At 47.1% G+C, this 27,447-nt stretch overlaps 1 protein-coding gene across 2 annotated transcripts in view; it reads right to left on the bottom strand.

Annotated features, from left to right (window-relative positions):
* The window catches only part of CACNG2 (calcium voltage-gated channel auxiliary subunit gamma 2), a 53,642-nt gene that overhangs the window by 1,062 nt on the left and 25,133 nt on the right, over positions 1-27,447 (bottom strand). For both annotated transcript variants that reach the window (XM_051608215.1, XM_051608214.1), the window contains 2 exons: positions 4,570-4,653; positions 256-396 (listed from right to left, as the gene is read on the bottom strand). In XM_051608215.1, coding sequence (XP_051464175.1) covers positions 256-396; positions 4,570-4,653 — 225 coding nt within the window. The remainder of the gene's footprint in view (positions 1-255; positions 397-4,569; positions 4,654-27,447) is intronic.

The following is a 27,447-nucleotide window of genomic DNA, read 5'->3' on the forward strand; positions in this document are numbered from 1 at the left end:
GGACATAGGGAAACTCACTCTCTCCAGCAGCTCCCAAGCAGCAGGAAAGCTCCTGCCTGCAAGGCATTGTTGCCTGCCTCTGCCAGGCGAGCAGGCAGGGCAGAGAGGCACCCTTGGGAGGCTGCTTTCACCCTGAACAAGGAAGCACGAACTCCTGCCTAGGCAACCGTGCCCCTGCAGGATGCCCTGGCTGGGAAGCCCCTTCCACATCTAGGACCCCATCTCCAGAGCCTCAGGCCCTGTGCATCCCTTTACCTGCAGACACGAAGAAGATGCCGGCACTAAGGATGATGTTGTGTCGGGTTTTGTAGAACTCGCTGGCTGCAATGCAGAGTCCACCCATGAAAAGCAGAATCACACTCAGGATCGGGAAAATACTAGAGGCTCTAACAGCCCCTGAGGAGGAGAGAGAGACAGAAAGAACAGCGCAGGTGTGAGAGAAAGGAAGAAGGGGCATGGAAACTGGGGCGCTGGGGCGGGGGGGACACGAGCACGTTTCATGGGTGGGGGTGAAGGGGAGAGACAGAGGGCAACATGTGAGGGGGGAGTAGTTCAAGGAGGGATAAAGATGTTGAGGGGGTGGAGGGAGGGAGAGAGAAGCAAAGTGTGCCAGAAAAAGAAAGCAGTCCCAAGCAGCTCTCCTGCTCCCCGGCTGCTGGTGCTGTGTGAAGCTGGCAGCCCAGAGCGGGGAGGTGGAAGGGGCTGAGGGGCCAGTGGCTGAGCTGGGAGCGTGTGCTGCCTGTCCCCCCTCACACTGCATTTTTATCCACTTTTGGGGTGACTAGGGGCTGAAGGGGGAGCCCTGGCACCGTCTGGCTTCTCCTCCTGCAGGGCGCTGCTGCTCAAGCCTGCTCTTCAAAGAGCAGCAACCCAAATGCGTCCTGCAGTGCTGCTCAATCTCAAATCCTCCCAAAAGGACAGGAGCATCTCAAGGAGAGATTTTTTATTTATTTATTTATCTATCTATCTATTTATTTATTCATTTATTTATTTGTTTTAAGGCTGGGAAGGAGCTCTGGGTGCCGTGCACTGCTCTGCGGCTGCAGTGAGAACGGAGAAGAGAAAGTCCCAGCCCTGAGTGCTGAAATGTGGGGCTTATCCTAGTGATTAAACGACTGGGTTCCTTCCAGAGGGCAGTGATGGGTTTGGATGTGCCAGCTCCCACACACGCACGCTCCATATCGGTCGATATGGGAAGAGCTCAGCCAGCAGAGGGCAATGGCATAGATGCACGTATATGCTCATACGTGTATGTAAAACGTACCCCAAAGTTTCTGGGGGGACTGTCTCATATTCAAGCAGAGAAAGGCCAGGACTGTGTACGCACTCACCCCTGCACACTCGCACACACTGCTCGTGGGCTGTTCAGTGAGTACTAGTGGTCTGCCTGAGTTTGTGTTGCCAATATTCTTATTTTTTTAACTAGGAAAGCCTTCCCTCCTCCCTGCCCAAGAAAAAATAAGCTGTTAAAGTGTGAAATGAAGCCTTGCTTGATAAAGAAATGTATCAGATGGGCTGGTGCAATTCTACTTGTGGAGCAAAGATCTGGAAGGGGGGATGAAAGCTAATCCCTCCTTGCCTGCAAGAATGAACCCTACTGAAGCAAGAGCAGGACTTTTCCTAAGCAGGCAGAGACTGCTTCAAAGATGCTGTTGGCAGCAGGATCCTACCAGGCACAAGCAATCGGCTTTCTGAAAGGGGTCCTAGCCCAGTGCCTGTGCATGGGGAATGCAAAAGGCAGGGAGAAACCTCTCTTGCTTGCTTTCCAGTTCTGCCTGGCTGTGTTTCAGGGAACAGGATAGTGATAATAACCATCTTAATAGCTTCTGGAAAGCAAGGCAGGATTTGACAATGTGAAGCTTAAATGGCAGTAGCAAACATCAAGCAGACATCTGCTCTTCAGAAGGTTTCTAGAGTGATGCTCGGTCAGTCCTACTGCCTGGTCCTGACCACGCTGGTTTTATTTGGATCTTAACTCTGGAATTCACATCTGCTGACATGGGGAGCTGTGGGCATTGTGTGATGGGGAAGGATAGCAGCCTCACTCAGCCCATGCTTTCTGCTCCTTGGAAGGAGCATGCCAACAAGACCAAGGCAGAATCTCATCCAGTTTTCCTGAGTCCAGAGCCTTTGGTCTAAAGAGAAGGGGTCTCATGATGGTGTTTGGATGCCCCCTCGTATCGTCTGTCTGGTCTCTAAGTTGAGTGCCTTAGAATCATAGAATTGTTAAGGTTGGAAGGGACCTTTAGGTTGGAAGGGACCTTTAAGATCATCAAGTTCCAACCCCCCTGCCATGAGCAGGGAACCCTACCACTAGATCAGGTTGCACAAAACCTCGTCCAACCTGGCCTTAAAAACCTCCAGGGATGGGGCATCAACAACCTCCCTGGGCAACCCATTCCAGTTCCTTATCACCCTGATAGTGAAGAATTTCTTCCTAATATCTAACCTAAATCTCCCCTCTCTCAGTTTAAAACCATTACCCCTTGTCCTATCACTATCTTCTCTGATGAAAAGCCCCTCCTCAGCTTTCCTGTAGGCCCCTTTCAAGTACTGGAAGGTGCTATAAGGTCTGCTCGGAGCCTTCTCTTCTCTAGGCTGAACAACCCCAACTCTCTCAGCCTATCTTCATTTTTTTTTTTTTTTAATTTTGTTTTTTTTTTACATCCTGGTCTCCAAACTTGCAAAGAAATGCAGGCATGCTTCTATCTGCTTCCTCTCTGACAACAGGCATTTGATTTCAAAAAGCCTAAGATACCTTATGTAGGTGGCTGGCAGAGGGAAAGTCTAAGCCCCACTAGCCAGGCCATGGACACTGCCCCATAATCATGCTGGTGTCCTGAATGAGCAAAGTGCCTGGTCTGATACTAAAAAACAACTTCCTAGCTGTTCTTGCCAGTACTGCTAGGCATGGCCCATGCAGAGGGCCTAGGGACTGCAGTTTGGCAAAAGTCCTGGGAAGAAGCTGTGCAGTGGGGTCCCTCTCCAGTCAGGTCTAAGCCAGCAGAAATCCCACCTCCCTCAGGAGTGACACACGTAGTCCTTTATTGACTTGCCAAATCCCTCTTTGAACCTGGTTCTTTCTTAAAAAGGGGCTCTACCCTAGGGACAGCATCAGATCCTGATGTTGGGCCAACTTTTGTCTTCAGATCTTGTTCCCTCTGAGGGAACAGACCCGTCCTTCTTGAGGTGTTCGCCCCCTTCCCCCATCGCTTCTTTCTGAAGTGCAGCTGATGCTGCAAGCAGCTTCCTCACTCCCCAACAACTCTGCAAGAGCTGGTTTGCCCTCAGAGGCAGCCTGCGCAGCCGCTCTGCCAAACCTGATCAAACCCCAGCCTTCAGCTCTGCTGTTCAGGGGCCACGCAGTGATTAAGAGCAGAAAGGCATCTGAAAGAAGCAATCTCCCTGGGTTATTTACAATTTGCCAGCGGATGAAGAACTGTTTGAGAAAGCAAGAGGAAGCAGCATAAGATCTGCCTCTTTTCACATACAAATGAGCCTCACAGAGCCTAAATTATCTCTCTCATCCCTGCCGCAGGGCTGGGTCTCCACATCTGGCTTGGAGCGTGCCCAGATGACAAGGATGAGGAGCTATTCCGAAAGACTCCCAGCCTTTGGAGACTTCTGATGCTTAACCTTGAGAGGTCAAAAGCTCTTATCTCATATTTCTGAATGGAGAAGATCTCTTCTCATGCTGTCAAAAGACTTGTGGAAGGGAGGGCAGGATAGCAAGATGGGGACCTGAGAGGAGGAGTGATCCCTGTTCATCTATGCTGAAGGAAGAGCAAGATCCTGCTTCTGGGGTAGATGGAAGTGCTTACTGGTGATCATGGAGGGCAACACATGATGTGGATCTGTCCTGCTGGCCAGGCTGCCTTCCTTATCCCCATGTGAGCTTCACCTGCACATCTCAGGCTGGACCTAGAGCTCAGGTTGGTCTTCCATGTGCCTGAGGTGCAGCACCTCTCCTGGTGGCTCTGGGTGAGCACCACGTCTTTTCTTCAAGGAGTTCTGACTGTCCTTATTCCTGCTTCCCATCCCCATCACTAAAATCACTAAAACCAACAAAAATCAGTTCTGCAGCCACTGTAGGCAACTGGTGTTTGGAGAAAAGTGAAGACAATAATAGGTGATCCTTGGACACAATCCAGGTAATTCCTTAAATCTGATGCAACTAGAGTATCAGGTAAGGAATGAAAAACTTCCTCTGCTTTAGGAGGACACACACACACACTCACACACAGGCACGCTGCCCCAGCTAGCCCAGTCCTGACCTTAAGCTCACTCAGAAACAATCCAGTGGATTTGAATTAAGACTCTGGATTTGGATTGTGATTAATTGCTGTTAATAAAAAATGCCACTGGTATTGTTATGAGTCTGAAATGGGCAGGGCCCCAGGGAGGTGAGAGTGGAGATGGTTTTGGGGGTGGTGAGGCTCTGGGGTCATCTCCTCTGGCCCACTGAGCCTCACAGCTCCCAGCATCTCCACCCCCCTACCTTCAGAAAGCAAAAGGCACCCGACGCTAGCACCTATGTGCCATTGCAAAAAGAAGAGCCTGTGGACTTACGGAGGAAATATTCTGCTGTATCGGCTTCATAATCTGCATCCTCAGGGAAGTGATCGATTTGCTTACACAGACCTTTAAAATTCCCTAGGGAACAAGAGAAAAAAAGAACAAATGAGAACACCAAAACCTGCCTCACAGGAACAGCTGCCCTCTGTGTTGCCCTGTGTACCCGCCCTGCCCATGCTGCCCTGGCAGCACACCGCTCATTTATGGATGCCCATTAAATGCCCAGGTACTCTCATCACACACGTATCTCCCTCTTATTTGCACAGGAACGTGGGATTCACTGTCTGGATACAGCCTGATGCCCACCTAGCCCAGTGCCCCTCTATCAACGGTGAAGACCACCAGATGCATCAGGTATGACTCCAGCTACAGATGGACAGGAGATCACTGCCTGCCTCTGAGGGAGGTGGGAGGGGAAGAGGGGCCAGTAACTGGGTCACACTGTGAAGCACGAAGGTCAGGGTCCCTTCCCTCAGCATCGACTGGTGTAACTGTGGATGTTAGTGTTTCACCTGGTGTGGCCTTGGTGGATCCAAGCAGAGCTGTGTACAGCAGAGCGATCAGATTTGGGAGGAAAAGTGTTTGTTTCTCTCATCTGTGAGTTTGCTGCCTATTCGTTCCATTAGCAGGATGCATCCCTTGTTCTGGTCTGGTTAATCTACTTTTTTTCGTATGACTTCTTGGTTTTGCATACCTTTACCACGCCTCCTCTTGTGTCCCCTCACGGACTAAGGCTACAAGAAGCTCAGCAGCAAAGCACCCTTTGTAGTGGGGGAGCAAAGCCTTCCACCATAAGTGAGGGAAGCTGGACTGGTCACCCTCAGTTTCATCTGGCTGGTTTACATACAGGGCCTTCTGCCAACTTTAGTCACAAGGCACCCTTTTTCACACTGTCCACAACCAGCAAAGCCCATCCCAGCAGGAGGCCAATGGCATCTTCCCAGTCTCTTGTCATCTAGGAAGTGTACCAGGCTCTTATTTTCATCATTCATGTCTCTGTCCTGTTGAAATCAGGAATACCACTCCAGAGAGGTAATCCTCAAGCCACATCATCATAACGACCGTTGGATGACTGGTACCTCAAAGGATCAGGTTGTTCATGCTTGTAGAGGAGTAAGCATATGGAATGCAATTTCATTATACCTCCTGGGGTTCCTCCAAATATTTTTTGCCACCTCCCTTTACATTACCCTCTGGATTCTTGCCCTGGCTGGCCATTAACACAGAACTGATGGACCTAACCTGTCTGGAAAAGAGGAATGCAACGTCTGCATGAAGTGCATGGATAGGCATGGTGATCCCATGAGACCCCTCACCAGAGGTCAGCCAACAAAGTGGCTCAGGCTGACTGATCCCTCGGCAGAAGAGTTTGAAGCCTGAGTCTGGAGAGTAACAAATGCTGTGGCAGCCCTGGAAAGTCACCTGCCACTCTGCCCCTGAGCCCAGCAGCTGGACCAGCTGGGTGTGCAGTGTGAGGGGACAATGAAGTCACCATACTTGTAGTTGTTGCCTCTGGAAGGGTTCCTTGTGAGGAACTCAGAGCTCTTCCAGGCCAACTTTACCCAGTCTGAGACCTGCAGGTACCATGTCAGGTCCCTGAGTCATGTCTTGGAAGGTTTATTCCAGATTAATTCCAATGATCTTTCTGGTATTTGGGAATAGTTGGAAGAAGGACCAAGTTCAAAGGATTCCCCCGAGTTTCTTCTTGAGGCCAAACTTTGCTGGACCAAGGTTTGGGATGCTTTGGGAAGCAGTGCTGTGCGAACAGAAGTAGAAGGCAGGTAGGTGGGTTCCTCTAGGTCAGCCCCCAAGCTTGGCTCCTTCTGCATCCAGTTCACTTGTGTCTGATGCTTCTGAGATACCTATTGCCTTTAACTACTAGTTCAAAGAACTTCCATGAAGAGGCTAGAGACAGCACAGAGGAATGTATGTGCATGTAAAAGGTAAGTAATAGGAGAAGAAAGTAGGAACAAAGCCTCTCTGTGTATTTCTGAAGTGTTATTTCCACACCGAAACAGTGGGTTATTAATTACCCACCCCCAAACCAATTACCTCTTTCAAGAAGTGTCTGCTTCCCTGCCATGGCTCTTCTGGAAGGAAAGCTTCACAGCCAAGCAAATTCCCTTGCCACACTCCCACTCTGCTGCTGCTTGCCCACCACACCCTGCCCTACTTGCCCATTTAAATACCCATCATCTAGGCAGATACAGCATGAAGGGGATCCTTTCCCTTACTTGCCCCTCACTACCCAGGGCCATCTGCCCTGGTCCTTTGGCTGTGGTCATTGCTGTACAGTGCACATGAACACTGTCCAACTCCAAGGCACCAGGGTAGCCTCCAGCCTCAGATTCAGCTCCTTGCCCAGCAGATCCTGAATGCTGAGTGCCTCCTGCCCGTGTATGCCAGGGGAGCCGGCAGGGCCTGCATGCACCTCCCAGGGGAGGCTCTCAGAGCACAGTCAGAGCCCCCTGAGTTGGAATCAGCCAGGGAGAGAAGGGGGACTGCATCTGGAAACCTTTTCACTCTGTGTCATCCTTTCCCTGCTTCCTCTCTTCTCCCTCTCCCTGGATCCATTACTTGCTGTATTGGAGCCTGTTTAAATCCTATGCAAAATCAAGCTGCTTGGGAAAGATGCTGCACCTTTTGCAGGGTGTCTTTTATATGGCCTTGTATGGGATAGCTAGTGAGAGGTTCAGCCACTTAGGCAGGGTGAGCAGACATGCAGGCTCTTTGAAAATCTGTTGGAGAGAGTTCAGAGGAGGACTATGAAGATGATCAGGGTGCTGGAGCACCTCTCCTATGAGGAAAGGCTGAGAGAGTTGGGGTTGTTCAGCCTGGATAAGAGAAGGCTCCAGGGAGACCTTATAGTGGCCTCCCTATACCTGAAGGCGCTACAGCAAAGCTGGTAAGGGACATTTTACAAGAGTATGTAGGGAGAGGACAAGGGGTAATGGCTTTAAACTAGGAAGAGTAGATTTGGGTTAGACATCAGGAAGAAATTCTGTAGTGTGAGGATGGTGAGACATTGGAACAGGTTGCCCAGGGAAGCTGTGGGTGCCCCCTCCCTGGAAGTGTTTAAGGCCAGGTTGGATGGGACTTGGAACAACCTGGTCTAGTGGGAGGTGTCCCTGCCCATGCAGGAGGAGTTGAACCAGATGTTCTTTAAGTTCCCTGCCAACCCAAACCATTCTATGATTCTATGAAAATCTGCTCCTGGTGCTGAGTGTCCAAAAGGTCTTGCTGATGTGGCTCAGCAGGGTGACTGGCCACCTGGGGGGTCCAGCCTTGGCTTGTTTAAAATACTGTGGCATTGAGGAGCTGCCTGTCACCACAGGCTGTTGCACTGTATCAGGCTGGTCCTCCACCCTGGCTCAGCCCTGCTGGGCTTCATGAGGTCAGGGTGGGCAGCCTTGGTCCCGCTTTAGCCCCCACCTTGTCTGTGCTCAACACAGAGTGCTGTGACTCTGGATCCTGCCTGTTTGCCTGTGCTACCACACCCTCTCTTCCAATGCCTCCTCGCTCCTCTGGGCGATAGATGGGGAAAGGATGTGGAATTTAGGTCATTAATGCGGTAACTGGGAATGTAAGAGAACAAGATTCAGTTCTTGCTCTGCCACAGGCAAGCTGTTTAAACCACATCTTCTCTCTGCCTTACAGTCCCACCCTGTAAAACGGGGGTGACAGCCCTCCTCTGCCTTGTGCCACTCAGGGATGTGTCAAAGGGGGCATGGAGTGGGTGCACAGGTGCCAGCAGCTCTGCAAATGCACAGAGTAGGTGAGCGATGGATGGCGACGGTTCAGAAGCCACCCCGGTGCAGGGAAGGCCTCGATGTCACTTCTTGAGCCAAGGTCACTCAGCAATTCTCTGACGGACATCTGTGGCCTGCTGAGATAGTGCAGCAGCCTCCCTGGCACCTGTGCTGGTGGAAGCACTGCAGCCACACACGGGGAGGGGGATGGAGAAGCTCAGCAGAGCTGCTGAGGTCTGACACAACAGCCTTTTCCCGTTCTGCACGTGTGGTTTGTGGAGCCAGGAAGCCAAGAGCCACGTGCCACCCTGTAGTTAATACTCCTGAATGCCTGAGCAAGAGCAAATAATTATTTGGGAGGGAGTGTGGGACTCTGAGACCCCCTCAAGGGAGTAAGAGCAATGTCTCCTCTGTACTTGTGTCCCTTTGCCCTTTCCATTCTTCCTGACGAGCTATTTCATGCTGTGAACCCCAAAGTAGGCAGGTGCTGAGCTCTCTGGCTTCTCCTGCACAGCTCTCTGAGAAACTGAAGCCACGCGCTTCCACCTCCTCCCTGCAGCTTTTCCAGTGCAGTTCAGGCTCTCCCCTTGTCCTCTTTTTTGTGCTCACCCACCAGCTCTTCCTCCTGTTCCTCAGTCTCTCTCATGCATCACAGCCACCTCCCTCCCTCTGATGTATCAATCGATGTGGGCATCCTTTGAGCAGCTGGCTTTAGGATGGCCAAGGGAGGCAGGGAGGAGCTCTTCACTTGTTTCAGGGCAGAGAGGCTGGGGACACCCAGGTCCTTGCAAAATCACAGAGCAGCCCCCAAATCCCCTGGGTATTATTGGGAGTTCTTAGATGAGATCTGCAGCATTTTCTTGTTGCCTGCCCAAGCTTTGGAAAACACAGTCTGGAGGAGCTAGGGCTGGTGCAACAGGCACCCCCCCACAGTGCCCAGACTTGGTCAGAAGTTGCCCAGCCAGAGCATTAAGAGCAGAGACAACCTGCCATACTGCCAAGAGGGACTACATTTCTATGATGCATGAAAATCAACATTAACTGTGCTTTCAGCCCTCAGAAAGACCTCCTCCAATGCAGCCAGGTCACTGTTTGGGTACATGCTGTCTATCCAGGACAGCTGGCAGCTGGCAGCTCTGCTGCAGCTAGAGTCGGACGGAGTTACCCCCCATGAGAACCTGTCTCAGTATTGTTGGTGATACGGTTTATTTTTGTGCCGCTTTGTGCAGCCCTGTCTCTTTCAGAAGTCCTGCTTGCCTGCAGAGTGCAATCCATTACAAAATACTAAGTTCCAAAGAATGAAAACCTCCTCCCTTCCTGTGGGGTAGGAACACTTTTAAATGGTCAGAACTGTACATCTGAAAACTGGGAGCCAGAGGCAGAGGAAAAGATGTCCAAAAGGAGAGAAGCAGACAAAGAGGGACGAGAACAGAAAGACCTGTTTTCCCAGAATGATTTGTGATATTTCCATTTATGGAAAAAAGCAATCCACTAAAAGCTTTCCTTTTGTTTCACTCTCTAATTTAGCAGAGGTTTTGGCATGATGTCTTCTAGAGAAATAAATAAAAGGGGCTGGATGTAACTGTTGTCTTTAAAAGCTCAGAAGGAGTTTTGGTGTTGGCCAAGTATTCAGTACCTCTTTCTGCCACATATTCCCTGTATCATTTTAGGCAAGTCACTTAACTCCCCTCTTCTTTTACTCAAAATGAGAATAATTGTATTTCCATGCCTCTGGGAAATAGCCTGAGGATATATTTAAATTAAAAATATGAAAGTGATCAGACACTGGAGTCATTTGGGCCAGATAATTCTCTTGACTTTCCAGTTCAAATGTAATGTGCTCATCTTGGATATGATCTTCTCCCAGATACACGTGAAGGCTGTGCACACGTGAAAGATCTCCCAAATTCACAGTTGTGATTCCTGCCTCAGGAGTAACCCTCATTGCAGATTAAAACTTCATATCTACTCATTGAAAGGAATGTGAGAAATGACACATGAAGGGCAGTCAGTCAGACACAAACACAAACATTTCTTTCTGCTGCAGGACCCCATTTCTGAACTCAGTCTGTTTGTTACGAGGTGGTGAAGTGGGTCTCAGGCCCAGCCTCTGTGCAAATACCTTTTGACTCAGAAGGGTAATTTTAAGACCAGAGAGTCCACAGTTCTTCTCCATAGGGACAAACCTCCTATTACAAGGTGAAGCTCAGTGGGGCAGCAAATGGGGTCTTGCCAAGGGTGGACCTGGAGCAATAGCAGAGATCCCATGAGAACAAAGGACCATCAGAAATCTTGCCACCTTCCTGTCCAAATTCAATGTACCTGCTTTGATGTGGCATTCTCCAACACAAACATACAGCAGTGCATATGTTAAAAAAATCCACAAAAAACAAACAAAACCCTAGCAACATAACCAGTATGTTGCATACATAATTCTCTCCCTGGGGAGAGGATAAAAGAACAAACCTCATGTGACTGATATCAAGCCCCATCGCTTAATGTGCCACTGGAAATCATTCAGATATTGTGGTGAGGAAGCCTTTAAAAGAACTGATGCAAAATAGAAATTGATCTTAATAGTTAGGAAAGAATATCCCCCCCTGCCTACATGATGCCATCTCCCCTCACCTTATGATTAATAATCGGGTTTATTACAGCTGTTGGCAAGGATCGGATGGTAAAGGGAGCTTACTGCAGTAAAAATGGTACAAGCACTGCCTTACAGAGCACTGCTGCCTCAGTGAGCATGAGGGAAAGGGTATATCACAGCGCATTAGCAATGACCAAAGCTACAGCAGTAAAATGGCCTGATAATGCCAGCTCTGGGGAGATGAGTTTAGTCAGGAGATGGTTAATGAATAGAAAAAGAAATGCGGATTTAAATGGGCAGGGGAGAAAAAGGCGGGAGAAGCCAGTATGGGGCAGGAGATGACAAGCTGGAAGGAGACAGGTGGAGTCAACGACCACCAAGCACAAGAGAAGTCCCGTCCAAGCCTATACCAGGCTCCTTTTCAGCCTTTTCCAGCTCTTACTCCTCGCTTGCTCTCTGCAGCCCTCCCCGACTCGGTGAGGGAGAGGAGACAAACGGCAGAAGAGACTAGGTGCGCGGCTGGAGGTGGCTTGGGTTCCCCCCTGTAGAGCCTCGGCGGTGTGGGAGTGCAGAAGAGCCCCATCCCGCCCCGGCGCTGCCCGCACGGCTCCCTGCAGCATTCCTGCTCCCGCCTGGCGCTGCAGCTGCGGCGCCGGCGAGCGGGGATCGCGCTGCATTACGGCCCGACCCTGCGCCTGCTCCCAGCCTTCGGTTGCTTTGCATTTTCCCCCGGAGGAGACAGCCTCCTTTGCCTTCCCACCGCGCTCCGGATCGGAACGCTGCTGCGTGCTGCTGAGGAGTCGATAGATTCTGCCTCAGAGCTGGCTAGAGCTGTCCCTCGGACGTGGGAGGAGAGGCAGCGGTAGCAAAACCTGTTATTAAGATTATATGAAGATTTCCATTTATAAACACCCTCTATTTTTACAGGGTTGTAACTTTCAAAAATATCCTCGCTGTGGCTTGAGGTTTCCCGTGCTTGGTGGCAGGCAGAGGGTGAGATTGGCTGGGAAAACTGGGCAAAGGCTTTTGAACACGTTTTGGTGCAAACACAAATCCAGCACGTTTTGAGCATGACAAGCTGAATGATTGCAGGTGGCTGGTTTTCAGGGGCTGCTAGACATCTGTCCGAGTTCCTGATGAAAAACCTCAAGACAGCAAAAAATACATTCCAAAAAATCCTTTTTGCATACATGCAGTACAGACATCCGCCCCAGTAAACAATTGCCTCTGTTTTCTAGACTTTGCCAGAATGAAACCTGAGCTGAATTTCTTCTCAAAATAGTGCTGAACATGAACATATATCAGGATAAACCTGAGGATAACCTTCCTCCTCCTAATGTTGTAATTCTCACATTTCCCTGCTCTGCTAGCGTTCTGGAAATTTTGTATATACATATATAACAAGTGCATGTTAAGATTTCATTTATATGTCAATGAAGTAATTGTTTCTAACTGATATTTTCCTGCGTGATTCAGTGAATGTGTGAAGCATTGACAACATCTCTGATTCTCCAGCAGGGAGATTAGAAACTATTTCTATAGTTGTGAGAGTGACTAGTGTCACTCTAGGTAGGAAAAAACCCATGATCTTTCTGGCATATGAGCCTTGTTGCAGGGTTTTCAAGGTATGTCATCTGAGCCAGTAAAAGCTATTGCCTTTGCCTTACAAGAAGAGGCAGAACTGGGCTTTAAATGAGCTGGGAGCCAGAACAAGGACTGAGAAAAGGGTTTGTGAATAGTTGTGCTCAGATTTTGTAGCATGATGTTGGATTTCAAAGCCCAGGAACATGACTTAAGTGCTGGAGCTGCTGAAGTGGAGGATAGAAAAGTGAAGGCAGAAGTTAATCAGGACATGGAGAGAAGTCCAAGCGAAACAGAAAGGGCGAGTGAAAGATATTACAAAGGATTAGAAAAAAAAATAAATCTGGCAATTTGTAGCAAGAACATTTGTGTGTGTGTGTAATGAGTCAAATGTGACACTACAACTGTGAGCCGAGTGACAGGAAGGGTGATGCAATTATCTGCAGTGAGAGAGAAATGATGTGCATAAGGTGTGGGAGGAGATGCTCCATAGCTACCACAGGCAGCCCCAATCCATGGCTGCGCATCCAGATGTTAGAGGAAGAGAGATACTGGTGTAGGCCTGGAGGGAATGGGGTGAATGGGTTGAAGGGCATATTTAAGAGCTATTGCTTCTTCTTTCTTGTTTGTTGTGGTTTTTTTTTGTGTTTGTTTGTTTTCCTTTATTTTCCTATCACGGCAACAATATCGTAACTAGGACAGGTTTTGCATATAGGGTTACAACATCAAACTCTCAGAAATCAGAGCATGTAAACAACATCCTAGCCTGAGGAGGGTATAGGGGCTGAATTGTCTCAAACTTGTACTTAAAGACCCAGAGCTCAGGTGGGTTAGTCTCTGCCCAGACATACGCGGAGGAAATTCATGTGCCAGAAAATTTATAATTCAGCTCATCCTATTGGGTTGCATTTTTCTCTTCAGATGTAACTGTGTTGCTGTTCTGGAGTGTGCATCAGAGGGCAGAGCCAGGCTCACCTTGCACAGTATGTCACGTTTTGGATCAGTGGTAAGGTAATTGGAAGTTACCATGCATGAACACGGATTTACCAGGCAAGAAAAGAGGGAAAACCAGACCTTTTTATACCATGAAGTGACCTGCACAACCTGGCACACAACCACAAACTGTACAGTGCCCTAGTTCAGAGGTAGGCTGAGCCCTTACCCCAGTGGAAATTCGGGCTTGACTATTCCTGAACTCCAGATTTTGAATCTTGCAATTGTAATGCTGTGTTCACAGGGCTTTTTGAATGCAATTTCCTTAGTCATTTTTAAATTACGAAGGAGTAGAAAAGGCAATTCAAATCTTTCATCTCCAACTCCACACTGCATTTATCTCTGACATATCCAGGCAGATCTATAGGGAAACACTGTCCTCAGTTAAACTGGTGTAAATCTATTGTGACTCTGAGCTGCTTCTTCAGCAGATGTGGTCACAACCAAGAGAGGAATTAGGCTCATAGCTGGTAATTAGCTTATGAAGTATGTGGTGTGCTTTAGAGTCCTTAAGGATGCAAGACACTATCTAAAAATTATTATTAGTTGTTAATAATAAAAATATACAAGAACCACAGGGAAATAGTCCAAAGAATGGAGCAAGTCAATGACAGAGGCAGCTTTCAATCCATCCTCCCTCTTCTGTGCCACTTAAGCTCTCTTCCTCCTTCCTCTCCAAGGCTCAGACACATGGAGGAAGGGAAAGACCCCCAAAGCATGTGTTCAGCAATTTGGCCGTCTCAGCAAGTCTCCCGTGTTCACCCACACAGCATCTTCAGTCTGCACTAGAAATTGTCAAATCTGCAACATAATTTACAGGCAGCAGGAGAAATTTTGGGGAATAGCAGGGTGCGAGATTTCCTCAGCTTGCTTCCCATGGGAAAGTGAAAACCCTGCCCCAGTGGTTCACAGGGCCTTTTGTCTCATTGCCTACCCTGCCCCTGGGAAAAGGACTGGACAGGCACCTCTTGCTTTCTCTAATCGTCTCTGGGTGAGAACTGGGGGTCTGGTCACGGCTGCCTCAGTCAGGGTGAGCAGCTCTACCAGGGACGCACAATTTGCTTTGGCTATTCCAGCCCAGCAGATGAGTGCAAAGTTTATTTTAGGCGAGGAAATAGAACAAGGGAAGGGCTGGGTTTTCTCTAGCACTTTTTATACCCCAGGGTACCCGAGGCCCTTCATGCAACACTGAGGAAGATCCCCCAGCGCGGTGGCTCTGCAGGCGAGCGTGGCAGCCATTACGCGCTCACTGAGCTCGCGCACGCTTGCCCTCGGAGAGCAGAGGCGGCTTTGCCCAGGCAGGGAATATTGGTTATCCCTCCACTCTGTTCGGAAAGTGTGCTGGGGCTTTTGCTGTCCCTTCGGGCAGCTCACCAGAGATGGCCAGGAGGAAACTCGGAGCAGGGTTTTTTTTGCAGAAGGCCTTGCTGACTGCAGCACTTCGGGTCGGGCTGCAATGTGCGGGGTCAGGCACTCACGGAGCTTTTCTGTCCTGTGCCCTTTATACCTTGAAATGCACCATGTACAACCCAAAAATTAAACCTCTGAAGAAGAGGTCTGGGCTTTCTAATTCTGCAATTTCCTCCAGCAGTCCCTGTGTCGCACCCTGCAGTGAGAGGTATTGGTATTTTGGGAGAAGAGCTGCAACTGGACAAGGGCTACACAGGGCTGTGCTTTGGGAAGTGCCCTGGGATGAGGTGAATGTGAGTCTGCCAAATACCTCTAGGATGCTCACCCTCAGTAAATCCACTCCTAACCTGGACATCCCTCACAAAATAACCCAAAGCCTCCCAAATGTTCCTAAAGAATAAGAAACTGGAGGGAAGACGGGGTAGGAAGTGTGGAGGGCTGACTTGGTGCACGGCAAGCCCCTTTTTGCAGGCAGCTGGGTAGGAAACCACTGGTGCCCTCAGCTGTCCCAGAAAGGGGAGCTGTCTGCCTTGGCAGTGTCCCCAGGGTAGGGACAGCCCCTATTGCAGCCCTTTCCCAATCAGCCAGAAGACTGAATTGAAGCGTGGCCTAATGTTGTTTCTTGCATTTCCCAGCTATGCTGGGATTTGGGAATTGAAGAGTTGCGTGGGTTGCATTATGGGTCCTAAACAATTTTAGACTCATACCATACCTCCCTGGGATTATTTTGGTGCAATCTCAGGCAGGGCGTGTAGGATTGTAGAATTATAGAATGGTTTGGGTTGGAAGAGATCTTAAAGATCATCTAGTTCCAACCCCTTTGCATGGGCAGGGATACCTCCCACTAGACCAGGTTGCTCAAAGTCCTGTTCAACCTCTTCTTGGACCTTTCCCGGGGGGCTGGGGCACACCCAGAGTAACCACTGGACTGGTCTGTGAAAGCTGTAGGAAATCAGTGCCCTCTGTCCTCAAAGAGCCAGGGCACACAGTTCGCTTTGTTGTGAACCAAACAAACGTCCTGCTTATTTTTGACCTGGGTGGCTGAAATTCAGAGTGTTGGTAGGCACAGGCTGCGTCCCACAGGGCCGAGCAGGGTAGCTGGTGGGTGTGAGCCTGAGCAAATTGCGTTAGCACAGCTCTGCTGCGGCTCTCCGTGTCTCCAGACGAGCGGCTGCTGTTCCGACTTGCTGCTTTACTCATAATCCACATCAAACATTAGGTGTTAAAGTAGATATTGCACAGATTTGATTTTAGGTCCCTTTTTATGCAGCTGAGCAAAAAACAAATGCCAAGCCTTATGCGTGGTGTTAGCTTTCAGAGGCTGCTATTAGAACATTAATAATTTTATTATTGCTATTTCCACCGAGTTGCGGGTTCCCCAGTGATTTACAAGGAAACAAAGTGACTTGGCCCTCTCCTGAAGCTCTTACAACAGAAGTTAGACTTAAACACAGCACTAGGCTTATTTAACAAGCTAACAATGCCAGCAGGGTGTTTGGAAGAGGGAGGTTTATAGCAGCACAGGATCATGAGACATTTATGGTTGTGCGTGTGTGTGTTTATCCTGTTAGTTTATGAAAGCTTTTAAAAAGAAAACCATGGAGGGCTAAAGTGTGCTAGATTTAGGGATGATGCCTGCAAGAAAGGTGAGCAGAGGTCAGAGAGGGAAGGATGATTTGGAAAGGAGAGGTTGAATGGGAGGCTCAGAAGGAGCATGAAACTACCTGTGGTACAGTCATAGAAGGCATAAGGGGGAGCAGGGACTGCTGCTCAGCCATAAAAACCCCTTTGAAGCTTGACTGCAAGCCATGCTGCTCCACCAATGTTTTTTGATCCATTGGGCATGCTAATTTATTACAGGAGAGTCTGCAGGTGAGAGCTATGTGCTAAGGCTAATCTCTGAAGCATTTTCAGCTACTCTACACGTAGCATTTTACTCTTGTGTCCTGGGGAGGAGGCTATTCATAATGGGATGAAATTTACTCACAACGCTAGAACAGGGAACATAATTTCTGTTGAGATCTGGTCCAGTTACACTTAGTTAGAAACCTGAAAGGCCGTTTCAGGGGTTTGAATCATGTCCAAGCCAGGTACCAAGCCATCTTTTGTGGCCAGGATTTTATTACCTGGAGACATGCTTATCAGGGCTTCTTACACCAAACTGTAACTACCCCTCACGTAGGGTAATGTAGGTCTCAGAACTGAAACTTCCCTGCTTTAAAGTCTGTAAAACAAGAAACTGTCTCCCAAGAACTACCAAATGCCAAACTCCTTCCAGATTTGCTCACTTTTCCTGGAAAAAAATTACCAGCTCTACAGTGGAATTACCGGTCTGAAATTCCAGGCCCTTCCTCAGTTTCTAATTTACTGCTACAGCTACAGCAGTCTGTGAAGAAACAACACACGTTGAGCTGCACCTTAGGTCTTAAACTCAATTATCTTACCTTCGAACTGGAGTTGCCAGTCAGGAAATGTGCCAAGAAAAAAGAATGGCAGCATTTCAGCTTCATTGTGTGTTTGATTCTCAATGAGTAAATCCCTTTTTTTGCCCATGTTACAGCCACTTCTGAGTCTTTCTTTCTTGAAATTGGTCAGAGTTTTCCAATGAAAATTTCTCAGCGAGATAGAGACTTCAACCTGATCACCTGAATCCCAGGAGAATAAGGTGGATACCTGAACTACTGGCTTACTGACAATTTCAGTGCATCTAACTCATGGGCTTGGTCCAAAAAAACCCTTTAAAAACCACCTTTGTCCAACTCCATTGTAGAAAAGGAAGATTTATAATTCCAGAGTTTTGCAGAACAGGAAAATATATCTCCATGTTTTTCCAGCTTGTCTCTGCAACTGCCTGCCTTCATGTCAGCTACCATGCATCTTACTTAGCATATGCCTGCAGCTTCTCTTTAGGTCCTGCTGGGACAACTGTGGCTGCTAAAGGCACAGCTGGACAGCTGTTCCTCAGGGACCGCTTCTCCACTTAACTCTACCCACAGTTGCCACATCTCAGTCTCTCAGTCTGTTTCTTCAAGATACATTGTGCCCCAAGACCTTGTCCTCTTGGCCCTCTTGACCAGTGCAGCCTTGGAAGACTGTGGCCTTGGTTCTGCCAATGTTAGAGTCATGTCAACCCCAAACATGAAATTCATTCTATGCATTAAACTCTGGTCTAAACTATCTCTCCTGGAGCTACTTTTAGTGAACACCAAAACAAGCTTTGGCCAAGCTAGAGCCAAGAAGGTGTGGGTTTTCTTCTTGCTTGCTCTGTGACCTGATGTAACAAATGTGTGGTGTAAACACACCTTGAGGGCTGCCCTCCATTCCCACGGAAGGTCTTTCCCAGTAGTGCACTTCACCACGGAGCAGAGGTGGTTAATGCATTAGGGCAAGAATGAATGACTTTGCCTAACCACAGGGATCCTGTAACAACCCAGGCACTTGGAGATTCCCCTGTTGGCGGGGGAGGGGGAGGGAGAAGCTAGAACATTTCTGGAAGCCCTGTGTACACAATACCTGTGGAGACTGGCAGGGAAAGGGAGCGGGCTGGGACTGGATGCTTTCCAAGCATCAGAGCAAAACTGAGTCTCTCAGTGGAGGATGCTAAATTTTGACAACGGGAAAGAAAGAGATAGACAAAGGGTGAGTGGGAGGGGAAAGGCTTTCCCTGCTAATGCTGTCTGCTCGTAGTGTTAAGCATTATTATGTATTTCCACATGCCATCATGTGTACACGACATTTTACTGGCAGCTAAAACAGCAGGACGTTGCCCCCAGGATTTCATGGTACAAAGACCCCAGCCTTTGGGGCATGAGCAAGTGAGGATGCTCAGCTCTTCACAAGAGGCTCTCGGCAGCCATTGGGTAGCAACTGTGAGGCCTGGATCCTGCTTCTGGTGAGGTCAGTGGGGACAAGATTAGGTCTGAGCCGTGCAGGCTGGAAGGAGGCAACAAACTGCCTGAGAAAGGTCACAAGCTGAGCTATGGCATGTTCATGTCTTGTTTGCTCCTGGCTTCAGCCGGGTCTCTCTGAATCATTCCTCATCCTAAAGATGTAATGTAGTAAACAAAGTTAATAGTCAGAGGGGGCAAAGCTTGCCAAGGGCATAGGAGAAGTGGAAGTCGTTAACACAGGGAGACTGGCTGCAGTAAATGAGTCCTGAGGGCAGGCACGAGGGAAGTGAATAAGGTCGTGTGGTGAAAGGAGGGGAGAGGGCAGCAGGAGAGAAGGAGCAGAGACATGGCTGCAGGGAGATGGAGCAGAACTGGGGAGGAGAGATGTGCTGAGTGAGCACCGGGCAGGGCGGGAGAGGAAGGAGGGAGCAAGCTCTGGCAGAGCCACATGAGGCCTGGCAGATGAAGTGAGGATCTGAGCTTTGATGTAGAAGGAGACTGGAAGGCGGCACGGGGATTCGAGCAGACAGAGTGACACAAGTGGAACAGCAGGTAAGGAAAAGATAATGCAGCTGCTGCACGCTGGGTGTTTTAATGTGAGTATTAAGCCTCCCCTGTAGTCCTGCTGGGCCTCTCTGGCTCTGAGAATGCAGTGGGTTGGTGCTTTCGTGATCTGGTCTTAGCAGCTTGGTAGAGCATTGTCTCTGTATTGCTTTTGCACACATCAGGAGTGTTTATTTGTAAGGGTATGAAGCTGCAGGGAAAGGGCTGTCTGTGAGCAGTGGGATGGGTGCCATCCCAGCAGCAGGACAACATGACGCCAAAGGGCTGAGGATCTCTCATCCTGGCCCATGGGTTGTAGGGAGCAGAGCACTTCTACAGAGAGGAAAGGAGAGGGATCACCTCCAACCTCAGGACCTCCCCAAAAGGTGACCAAGGGATACTGCCAGCAGTAGAGCATTTCTCACAGTCTGCAGGTTCCCAAAGAAATCAATACTGCTGTCTCAGTTGTTTATTGCATCTTCCCTGGATCGTGTCCTACCAAGGGTAGTTCCTGCAGGATAGAACTGCCAGCATTATCAAGAAACATTTCTGTTCCTGTGGCTCCCTCCAGGAGAAGACCCATCTCCCATCTCTGAAAACCCTGGGTAGATTTTTTTTTCCCCCAGCAGCTCATCTCTCTTTTCACTCCTGAAGGTATTTTATGCATGTAAATTTATTCTGTTTTCTTATGTTCTGTGATCTTACATACTTCTTAAGGTTTTTGTTTTATTACTCCAAATGTGATGACTCTTTCTTCATGCTGCCCCTTCCTCTTTAGTATCCTTCCTTCCCAACTATTGGCATGCAGTTTCCCACCTTCTGCTTCCTCATCTCTGGGACTTTGTCCTAATGAGCCCAACTTTTCTCTCCTTACCCAGTGATGCTATGCTTGATTTGCACCAATCCTTGTAGTCTCTTCATTTTAGGATTGCAATAAACCTTTGATTGCCTTCAAGCATTCTCCCCACATGCTTTTTAGTGCTCATCTGCAGTTTAACTGGCTCCCTTCTTTACTCTCTCAGTCCATTATGGCAATACCCATAGTGCTGAGTTAATTTCCATTTCTGTCCAACACTGTCTGCATTGAAAAACCAAGCCAAGCCAAGTAAAACCAAACCAAACCAAAATCCATCACTTCAAGATGTTTTTCAGGATACTTTGTCCAATCTCTGGTTTTCAATCAATCATTTGGGATATCCCTGCAGGAACAACAGTATGAATCCCTCCTCCATGTTCAGCAGGATACTTAGGGCAGTTGATTAGGGACAGTCTTGTTTCTATTCCTCCTTAATTTCTCAGGCTGCTGTTAGCCCTTCCTCCCTGTTTTCCTGACACTGATATTCTTCCCAGCACACTCATGTTGTCCTCACCCCCTAACCCTTTTCCAGACAAGTACAATATATTTTTTAATCTTTCAGTCATAGATTACCCTGATTTATCTCACTTAGACTTAACATCCCTCTTCCCTGAGCCCTTCTCATGCCTCTCCTCCTACTCTCTTTGCAGCCCTGGAAACATCTGACATAATTCAGTCGCTCAAGAAAACAACTACTTCTCTTGACCCAGGTACCTCTCATCATTTAGGCCCATCTCCTTATTCTGGCTTTTTACTTTACTCCTGTTTCCAGTAATTCCTTAGCTTCTGGTACTCTGCTCAGCTCTTTGAAAGTAAGCCATTATCTGCCGTGTCCGCAGGCTCCTCCATCGACACCGCCGTTCCACTTAACAAGCACCCAGAGCCTCCTTATTCTTCATACAGCGCTTAAGAGAGTCACTCCCTCTTATGTCTCCTACATGACTGTCCTCGTCCATTTTCGCTGTAGGTTCCTGCAGACCATAGTGCAGAAATCTAATGATCTCCTCTCTGCTAATGATGCCTGGTCCCATTTCTTTTTTTTTTTTGCCTCGTGGCAGCCTTGTGAAATGGTTGCCCACTCCATCCATCTCAGGGTATTCATCATGATGAAGGTTCCCTGGTTTCTTAGCAACTGCTTAACTTTCAAGTAGTTCTTCGGACAGGGATGCCTCTTCTATGCTGGGATCCTTTCTCTGGGAATAAATGATCCTTTAAATCTTCTTCTAACAAAAATTCTAATCATACTTAACATTCATACTGTTTTTCATCTGTAGAACTCGAAGCATTTTGCAAAATCAGGAAGCATAGTTTTCTCCATTGTAGAGATGGAAAAGCTGAGTCACAGAGGTATAAGGGCCAATATTTTCATGTGTTCATTCATTTTATGTATCTTCATTTCTGGGAACCCAGTCTGAAATAACTTAACCTAATTGCTTTGCTGTAGGATTTGAAAGGGAGCAGTAGGTCTTCAGCACCTTTGAATGATACAGAAGAGAACAGCAGGTGCAAAATATCTCAGCGATATGAGTACCTATGAAAATGTACTTGTATACCATCTGATCAAGACCACACAGAGCTCAGCTACTTCTGACATCAGAGCCAGGGACCTCCATTCACAAGGATACTGCTGCTTCAGGGTCTTATTTCTGCCTTAAGCCGTGGAGAGATGTGATGGTGCAAAGCATCAGGGTATTTTAGAAGTTTCAGTCTAAACCTTCAGTTCGTACTGTGACATATCCATACCTTCTCAGTTGTGTTTGTTTTGGTTTTTTTTTCTGTGAAGAAGGGAGAAAACTGCCCTGCCCTAGAAGACCAAGTGATCTGGCATCAAGACTTATTATCAAAATTGTTGGAAACTGGTTCAAAATTCTTCTCACCCAGCAAAGACTTCACCCTGGATTTCTTGTATTCTAAATGAATTAACTAATTACTTGGCTCTTATGATTGCCTCTTCTTTTTCTCTCCTTCTGACTGCCTCTTCTCTTTCTCTGCTTCTAGCTAGTGATCCCATCTCAGATCTAAGCAACTGTTTCTGCCGAGACTAGAAAGTATGCTCCTGCAGAGTGTCAGCTTCAACAAACTGACATTCACAGACAAAAAAATGTGCTTCAGTAAAAAATTCCTGCGAGCTCTACCAGCCACTTTAATGTCAACAGTACTCAAATACACAGACCTTTTATAACTGCACTGGCTATTTCCTTCTTACCTGCAACCTCTCATGCCTAAGAAAGCTTCTTAATTTGTATCAGCTTTTCTCAGTTAACTCCTTCACAGACAGAATAGTTCCTCTTAATATAAAACACTTCAAATAACCCGTATTTCTTTCCTGTCCCTCTTAGAAACCTGTTCTGCATATGTTAGTCATACCTTGGCATTTTTGTGAATTTTTAACTTGTCTTCTCCATGTAGGTAAGTCACAACAGCAAATCTACCAGTCATAATGCCTGCAGCATGGTCTGACCTTTGAAATGTTCTTAGTCAGGGCTTTTCCAAATCTGTGTGTACAGCTAAACCAAACTAGTATTACACCTTTGCTGGTTCATCTAAAACTCTTGTTTTCCCATTCGTTTCGAAGCAATTTTTCAAATTCCTCTCCTTTATTTTCCAGGCTGATTTGGTCCAGTCTGTGCCATTACCCACATTTCTCTGCTAGCACCAGGTTCCTCAGTGTTTCACAGCTCCAGCTGTTGAGATATCTTTTTCCAACACTGCTTCCTTGGCCTGGACTAACAGTTCTGTCTCTCTGCTTTTTGGACTCTCTCTTTCCCTTCTGTCTTGATTTCAATTGATCTCAGATTTATTTTCATTTTTTTTTTTTTTTTAACTTTAGTCTTGTATTTTTCCACTGTGAACCCAGGCCAGCCTGTGTTCTTCTAGCACACAGCACAAGTGCTACAAAAGATGGGATTGAAGAGCAATGTAAAAGTACCATTACATGCATGATGAACAGAAAGTCCTTCTCTCTTTTGAAAAGCCCAGGAGATATTCACTCCCTCAAAACTATTAACAGTCACTCCCATCTGTTTTCATATAATTATTGGAGGAAAATAACAATTGGTTTGTTGATTGCCATTTTTTGACAACCCAAGGGCAATTAAATCTCTGATTTGTTTGCTAATATCTGTTTCTGCCAGCATTGCTTTAAGTATATAGGATGTTACATTCTTTTCTAACTGGACACATACACTAAATTATTTTTATCCTATGTCATCAACTGGAAATGGAAAATGTTGTTGTTTCCATTGCCCTCCCAAAAAGAAAAATGTAACAAAAATATGCCCAGAAAAACAGATACTTTTGCAGCTCTTGTCACTGCATGTAAATTCTAAGTTTTCCTCAGACAAAAATTTCAAGTAACAATTTTATAGTGGCTTCTATTCCTTAGTAGTAGAGTATCATCCAAGTGAATACTTTTTGGTTATAAATTCAACACTGTTTTTTTACAAACATGTTCACTTAAGTGTTGCTGTTTGAATGAAAATCAGTGCCAGTAAATATGTTTCTGGAACAGCCACAGAAGGCAGACAAATGGAGTGGGAACAGAACTGAAGCAAATTTGTTTAAAGTAAACTGAACGATCACAGGCAAACATTTTATGTGATATTTACTAAAATGCCCATCTGATAACCACCACATAATTTTGTCAAAGCAAGATACAACATCCTGACAACAGGCCCATCAGAATGTAACCTGTCCCTTCAAATAGCAGGACTTCACCAACGGCAGGAGACGTGGCAGGCCAAGTTTTCATTAAAAGGGTAGTCTTAGTGGCTACTCCAAAATTCAGGTCACATACACTTCTCACTCCAAATGCACGTATATGCTCGGTCCCAGCTTGACTGCAACTGCAGAATCCCTCCTTGATGAAAGAAGCCGTTTAACAAAGAAAATGTGACTGGAGGATCAATACTTAAAGGATAATGATAGGTAGAGGGTATGAATTGCTACCTTTTTCTAGTGGAAATATATCAACTTTCCCAATTACTGGTCTGCACAGCTATGTTTCATTTCTAGGCTGCTCCAGGAAGGCCACTGTTGTAGTACTGGGTAGACTTACAGGTGCTATTAGAAGCACCACATCACAATCCTGTTTATTGGGCAACAAGGGACAAGTGCGGGGGAGTCCAGTGGTAGTTAAGGTAGTTTAAGTTGTGTGACTTATGTGCTGGCAGGAGAGACAAAATGACACATTACACTGCCTCCAATTCACTCAGCTCAAGCTGTGAATGCAGCCAAATGCATGCGATTTGCTGGCAATTTTATTAGGTATAAACTTTGATCTTCTCCATCCGAGCCAGTGGAACTGCTCTTGTAGCTCACTGGATGCAAGGGCTTTGCTCCTGAGTGGAGAAGTCCTGAAATTAAATCCCAGATGTTGTGTGCAATGAAATGGCTGCAGTGCAAAGTAACAGCCACAGGTAAATAAAGTTGGTATTGGAGACTTCTATTGCAAACATCTGTTTAAAAGAGAGTTGGCAGAGATGACAGTGCCACCACATCTAGCTGTCAATCAATCATGCTACTATACATCATTAAATGCCTAACATATAGATTAGAAGCCAGCTATGAAACTGGTAAGCAGCCCTGGGAATCACATGCATTTCACACCCAACAAAACTCCAAGCACTCTGCCATGTGCAGCGCAGTGATACTCTGTGCCATGGGCTGTGCTAGTGCCTACGAGCACGCAAATTTGGGGCCACTTACAAAGTCATTTGACTGGGTTCCTCTGGCTGCACAGCAGTAGGTTTGCACAGCAGTATCTGTCTCTGACCTAGCCCCTTTCCTAGCTGGCCTGGGCCGCAAGCTCCACGAAAGCACAATTAGAAGTAGCCGATCTGTGTGTGTGCAAGGAATCACTGGACGTGATGGTAAAAAGGAAAAGCCTGAGACCAATGCAGCCACTGCTATGGCAAAAAGGGAAAGTTTCTGATCATACAAGAGGCCCAAGCTGCTACCAAGGGTCTGCACAAAGCTGGTTTTGGCCCTATGGCTGGTGCCTCAGCAGCATCACCATGCAGTACTACCCAGGGATGCAGTCTACTCCCAGGAGCCCGGAGCCTGGGAAGGCTCCTCTGGCTTCAGGTTTGACTTGCCTGACTGGACTAGATGCAGTGGGCCAGCCTAAAGTCTTTGTGTGTGTTTGTCTAACATGCGTCACAGCAGGAGAGCTTAGAGCCTTTTCTTGTGTGCCTTTATCTAGCATGTATCACAGCAGGAGATACTGCTTTATGAAATACTCACTGTTTCTAATTACAACCCAGGGTTTTCCAGAACAGTGGCACTGGCTGACAGACGTTCACGTGGCTCCAGATTGCCTTTTACTGTGTTTCTCATCCTCTCATTTGTCCAACAGGCCATTGAACTATTGAGCAGCCCTGGCTGACACAGTTTTGCAGCTCAGAGACCTACAGCAATAGATCCTCAGCACATGAGGACCATGATGCTTTGTCATGTTTAGGAAAAAAAAACCCACAACTTTTTATCTGAAACAGCTAAATTTGTTGGTGTTGCTGTTGAAACTTGCCTGCCCACTTTGCACTGCATGATGAGACCAATAAAATATCTGAGCTGTTCCACAGTTTCCTGAACTAGGACCCAAATAAATGGGATTTCAGAGGGATATTTTTCTCCTTGTCCCTCCTGACATGAACAGGACATTTCACCCTGGTGCAGGAATCCAAATTATCCAAGTATCATCCATGTTGACCAGAGACAACTTCACTGAGTTCAAACACCTGTGCCTGCTCCTAGGACTCTGAGGATGGCCTGGATGGGTTATGAGGTGGTGATTCCTTCAGACTAACCCTGAAGTCTTACCAAGAGAAATGCTTTATTTCCTGTCACATGAGCAGAAGCCTGTAAGAGGTGGCTCACAAAGAGGAGTCTGGTCCTCCTCAGGACAGAGGGGAGCCCATGTGCACCTGACTGCAGGGACTAGAAACAGGGTGCATGGGATTTCACCTACAAAGAGGCATGAGAGATGTTCCCATGGGATCACAGTCTCCAATGTGCACACAGTGAACTCCCAAGGAGCTTGACAATGCAGATCACGTTTTCCTACATCTCTTACTCTCCATCTACTCTCTAGTTAAGGCAGATGAAACACTGCTTTCTCTGCTTGTGTGCACCACAATGAAAAAGTTGTACAAGGTGCTTCCTTTGGCTTTCTTACTAGTATATGGCTCAAGCAGGGCTTAGAGCTTCTATTGATTTGAGATCCTGGGTGGGCTAGTTTCAATTCTCGACCAGTATCTCCTGAGGATTGCCAGAGTGAGGAGCTGGGATAAGTTTCAAAAGTGTGATGCACTAAACCCAAATTATCGATTTTTAACAAGCCATATGCCTCTGAAGGTTTGTGCCTTGCTGTTCTTCAGTGATATACCATATTCATGTGAAGTTCTGCTGGGATATGATAGCAAACCTGGCCCCAGCAGGATATAGAGCAAACTGTCCTGGCCTCATTCCTGACCCTGCTCTGAGCAGTAGGTTGGACTTGAGACTTTGTGAGGTCCCTTCCCACTTGAACGCTTCAGTGATGCTATGTGTCAAACTTAACACAACTGTCTGACTGACCTTTTCTTTACCAATACCCCTTGCCCCATGATTGGAGGGTGTATCTAAACCAGAACAACTGGAGGTGGAAGTCAGTGCTATGTTATGATATAGCTAGAAAAGCCAGTGTTAAAATACAGACACAGTGTGATAATGGCTGGCCTATAAATACCTGGGATGCAACTGTAAAATTTCATCCTACCACAGGATCCAGCTGCTGAATTGGTGTTGTAACTCAAACTTACACAGAGAAAAGGAATCAGTTTGAAAAACATGTATAGGGAAAAACAGACTTTCCCAGGCTGACAATGTACTGACAGGCTTCTGTCAGTGCATGATATATTAAAGTAAAAGAGACTTCCATGCTAGTCTAAGCATCAGAAAAGGATGAGTGTTCCAGCTGATCCATGCGATTGGCTTGTCATGATATTCTTCATAACTGGTAAGCCTCTGAGAACATTTTGGGATGGAAACTCAGACTTTACCTAAGATTTAAGATACATTATTATTTCCAATTATTATTGCTAGTGAAGCGGAATCAGAGAATAAGACTGAAAATTAACTCTAACTCAGGCCAGGAGTGTTTTATTAAGATTTGGGTGACTAGAGGGCTCACTGCATTTGAGAAGTGCTGTGCACATAAGAGGAAAATAGGGTTCCTTTCAACAGCCATAAAGCTATGCAGTTCACTGGATGGTGCTGCAT

This window comes from Apus apus, chromosome 1 (genome assembly GCF_020740795.1).
Source record: "Apus apus isolate bApuApu2 chromosome 1, bApuApu2.pri.cur, whole genome shotgun sequence".
Lineage (NCBI taxonomy): Eukaryota > Metazoa > Chordata > Aves > Apodiformes > Apodidae > Apus > Apus apus.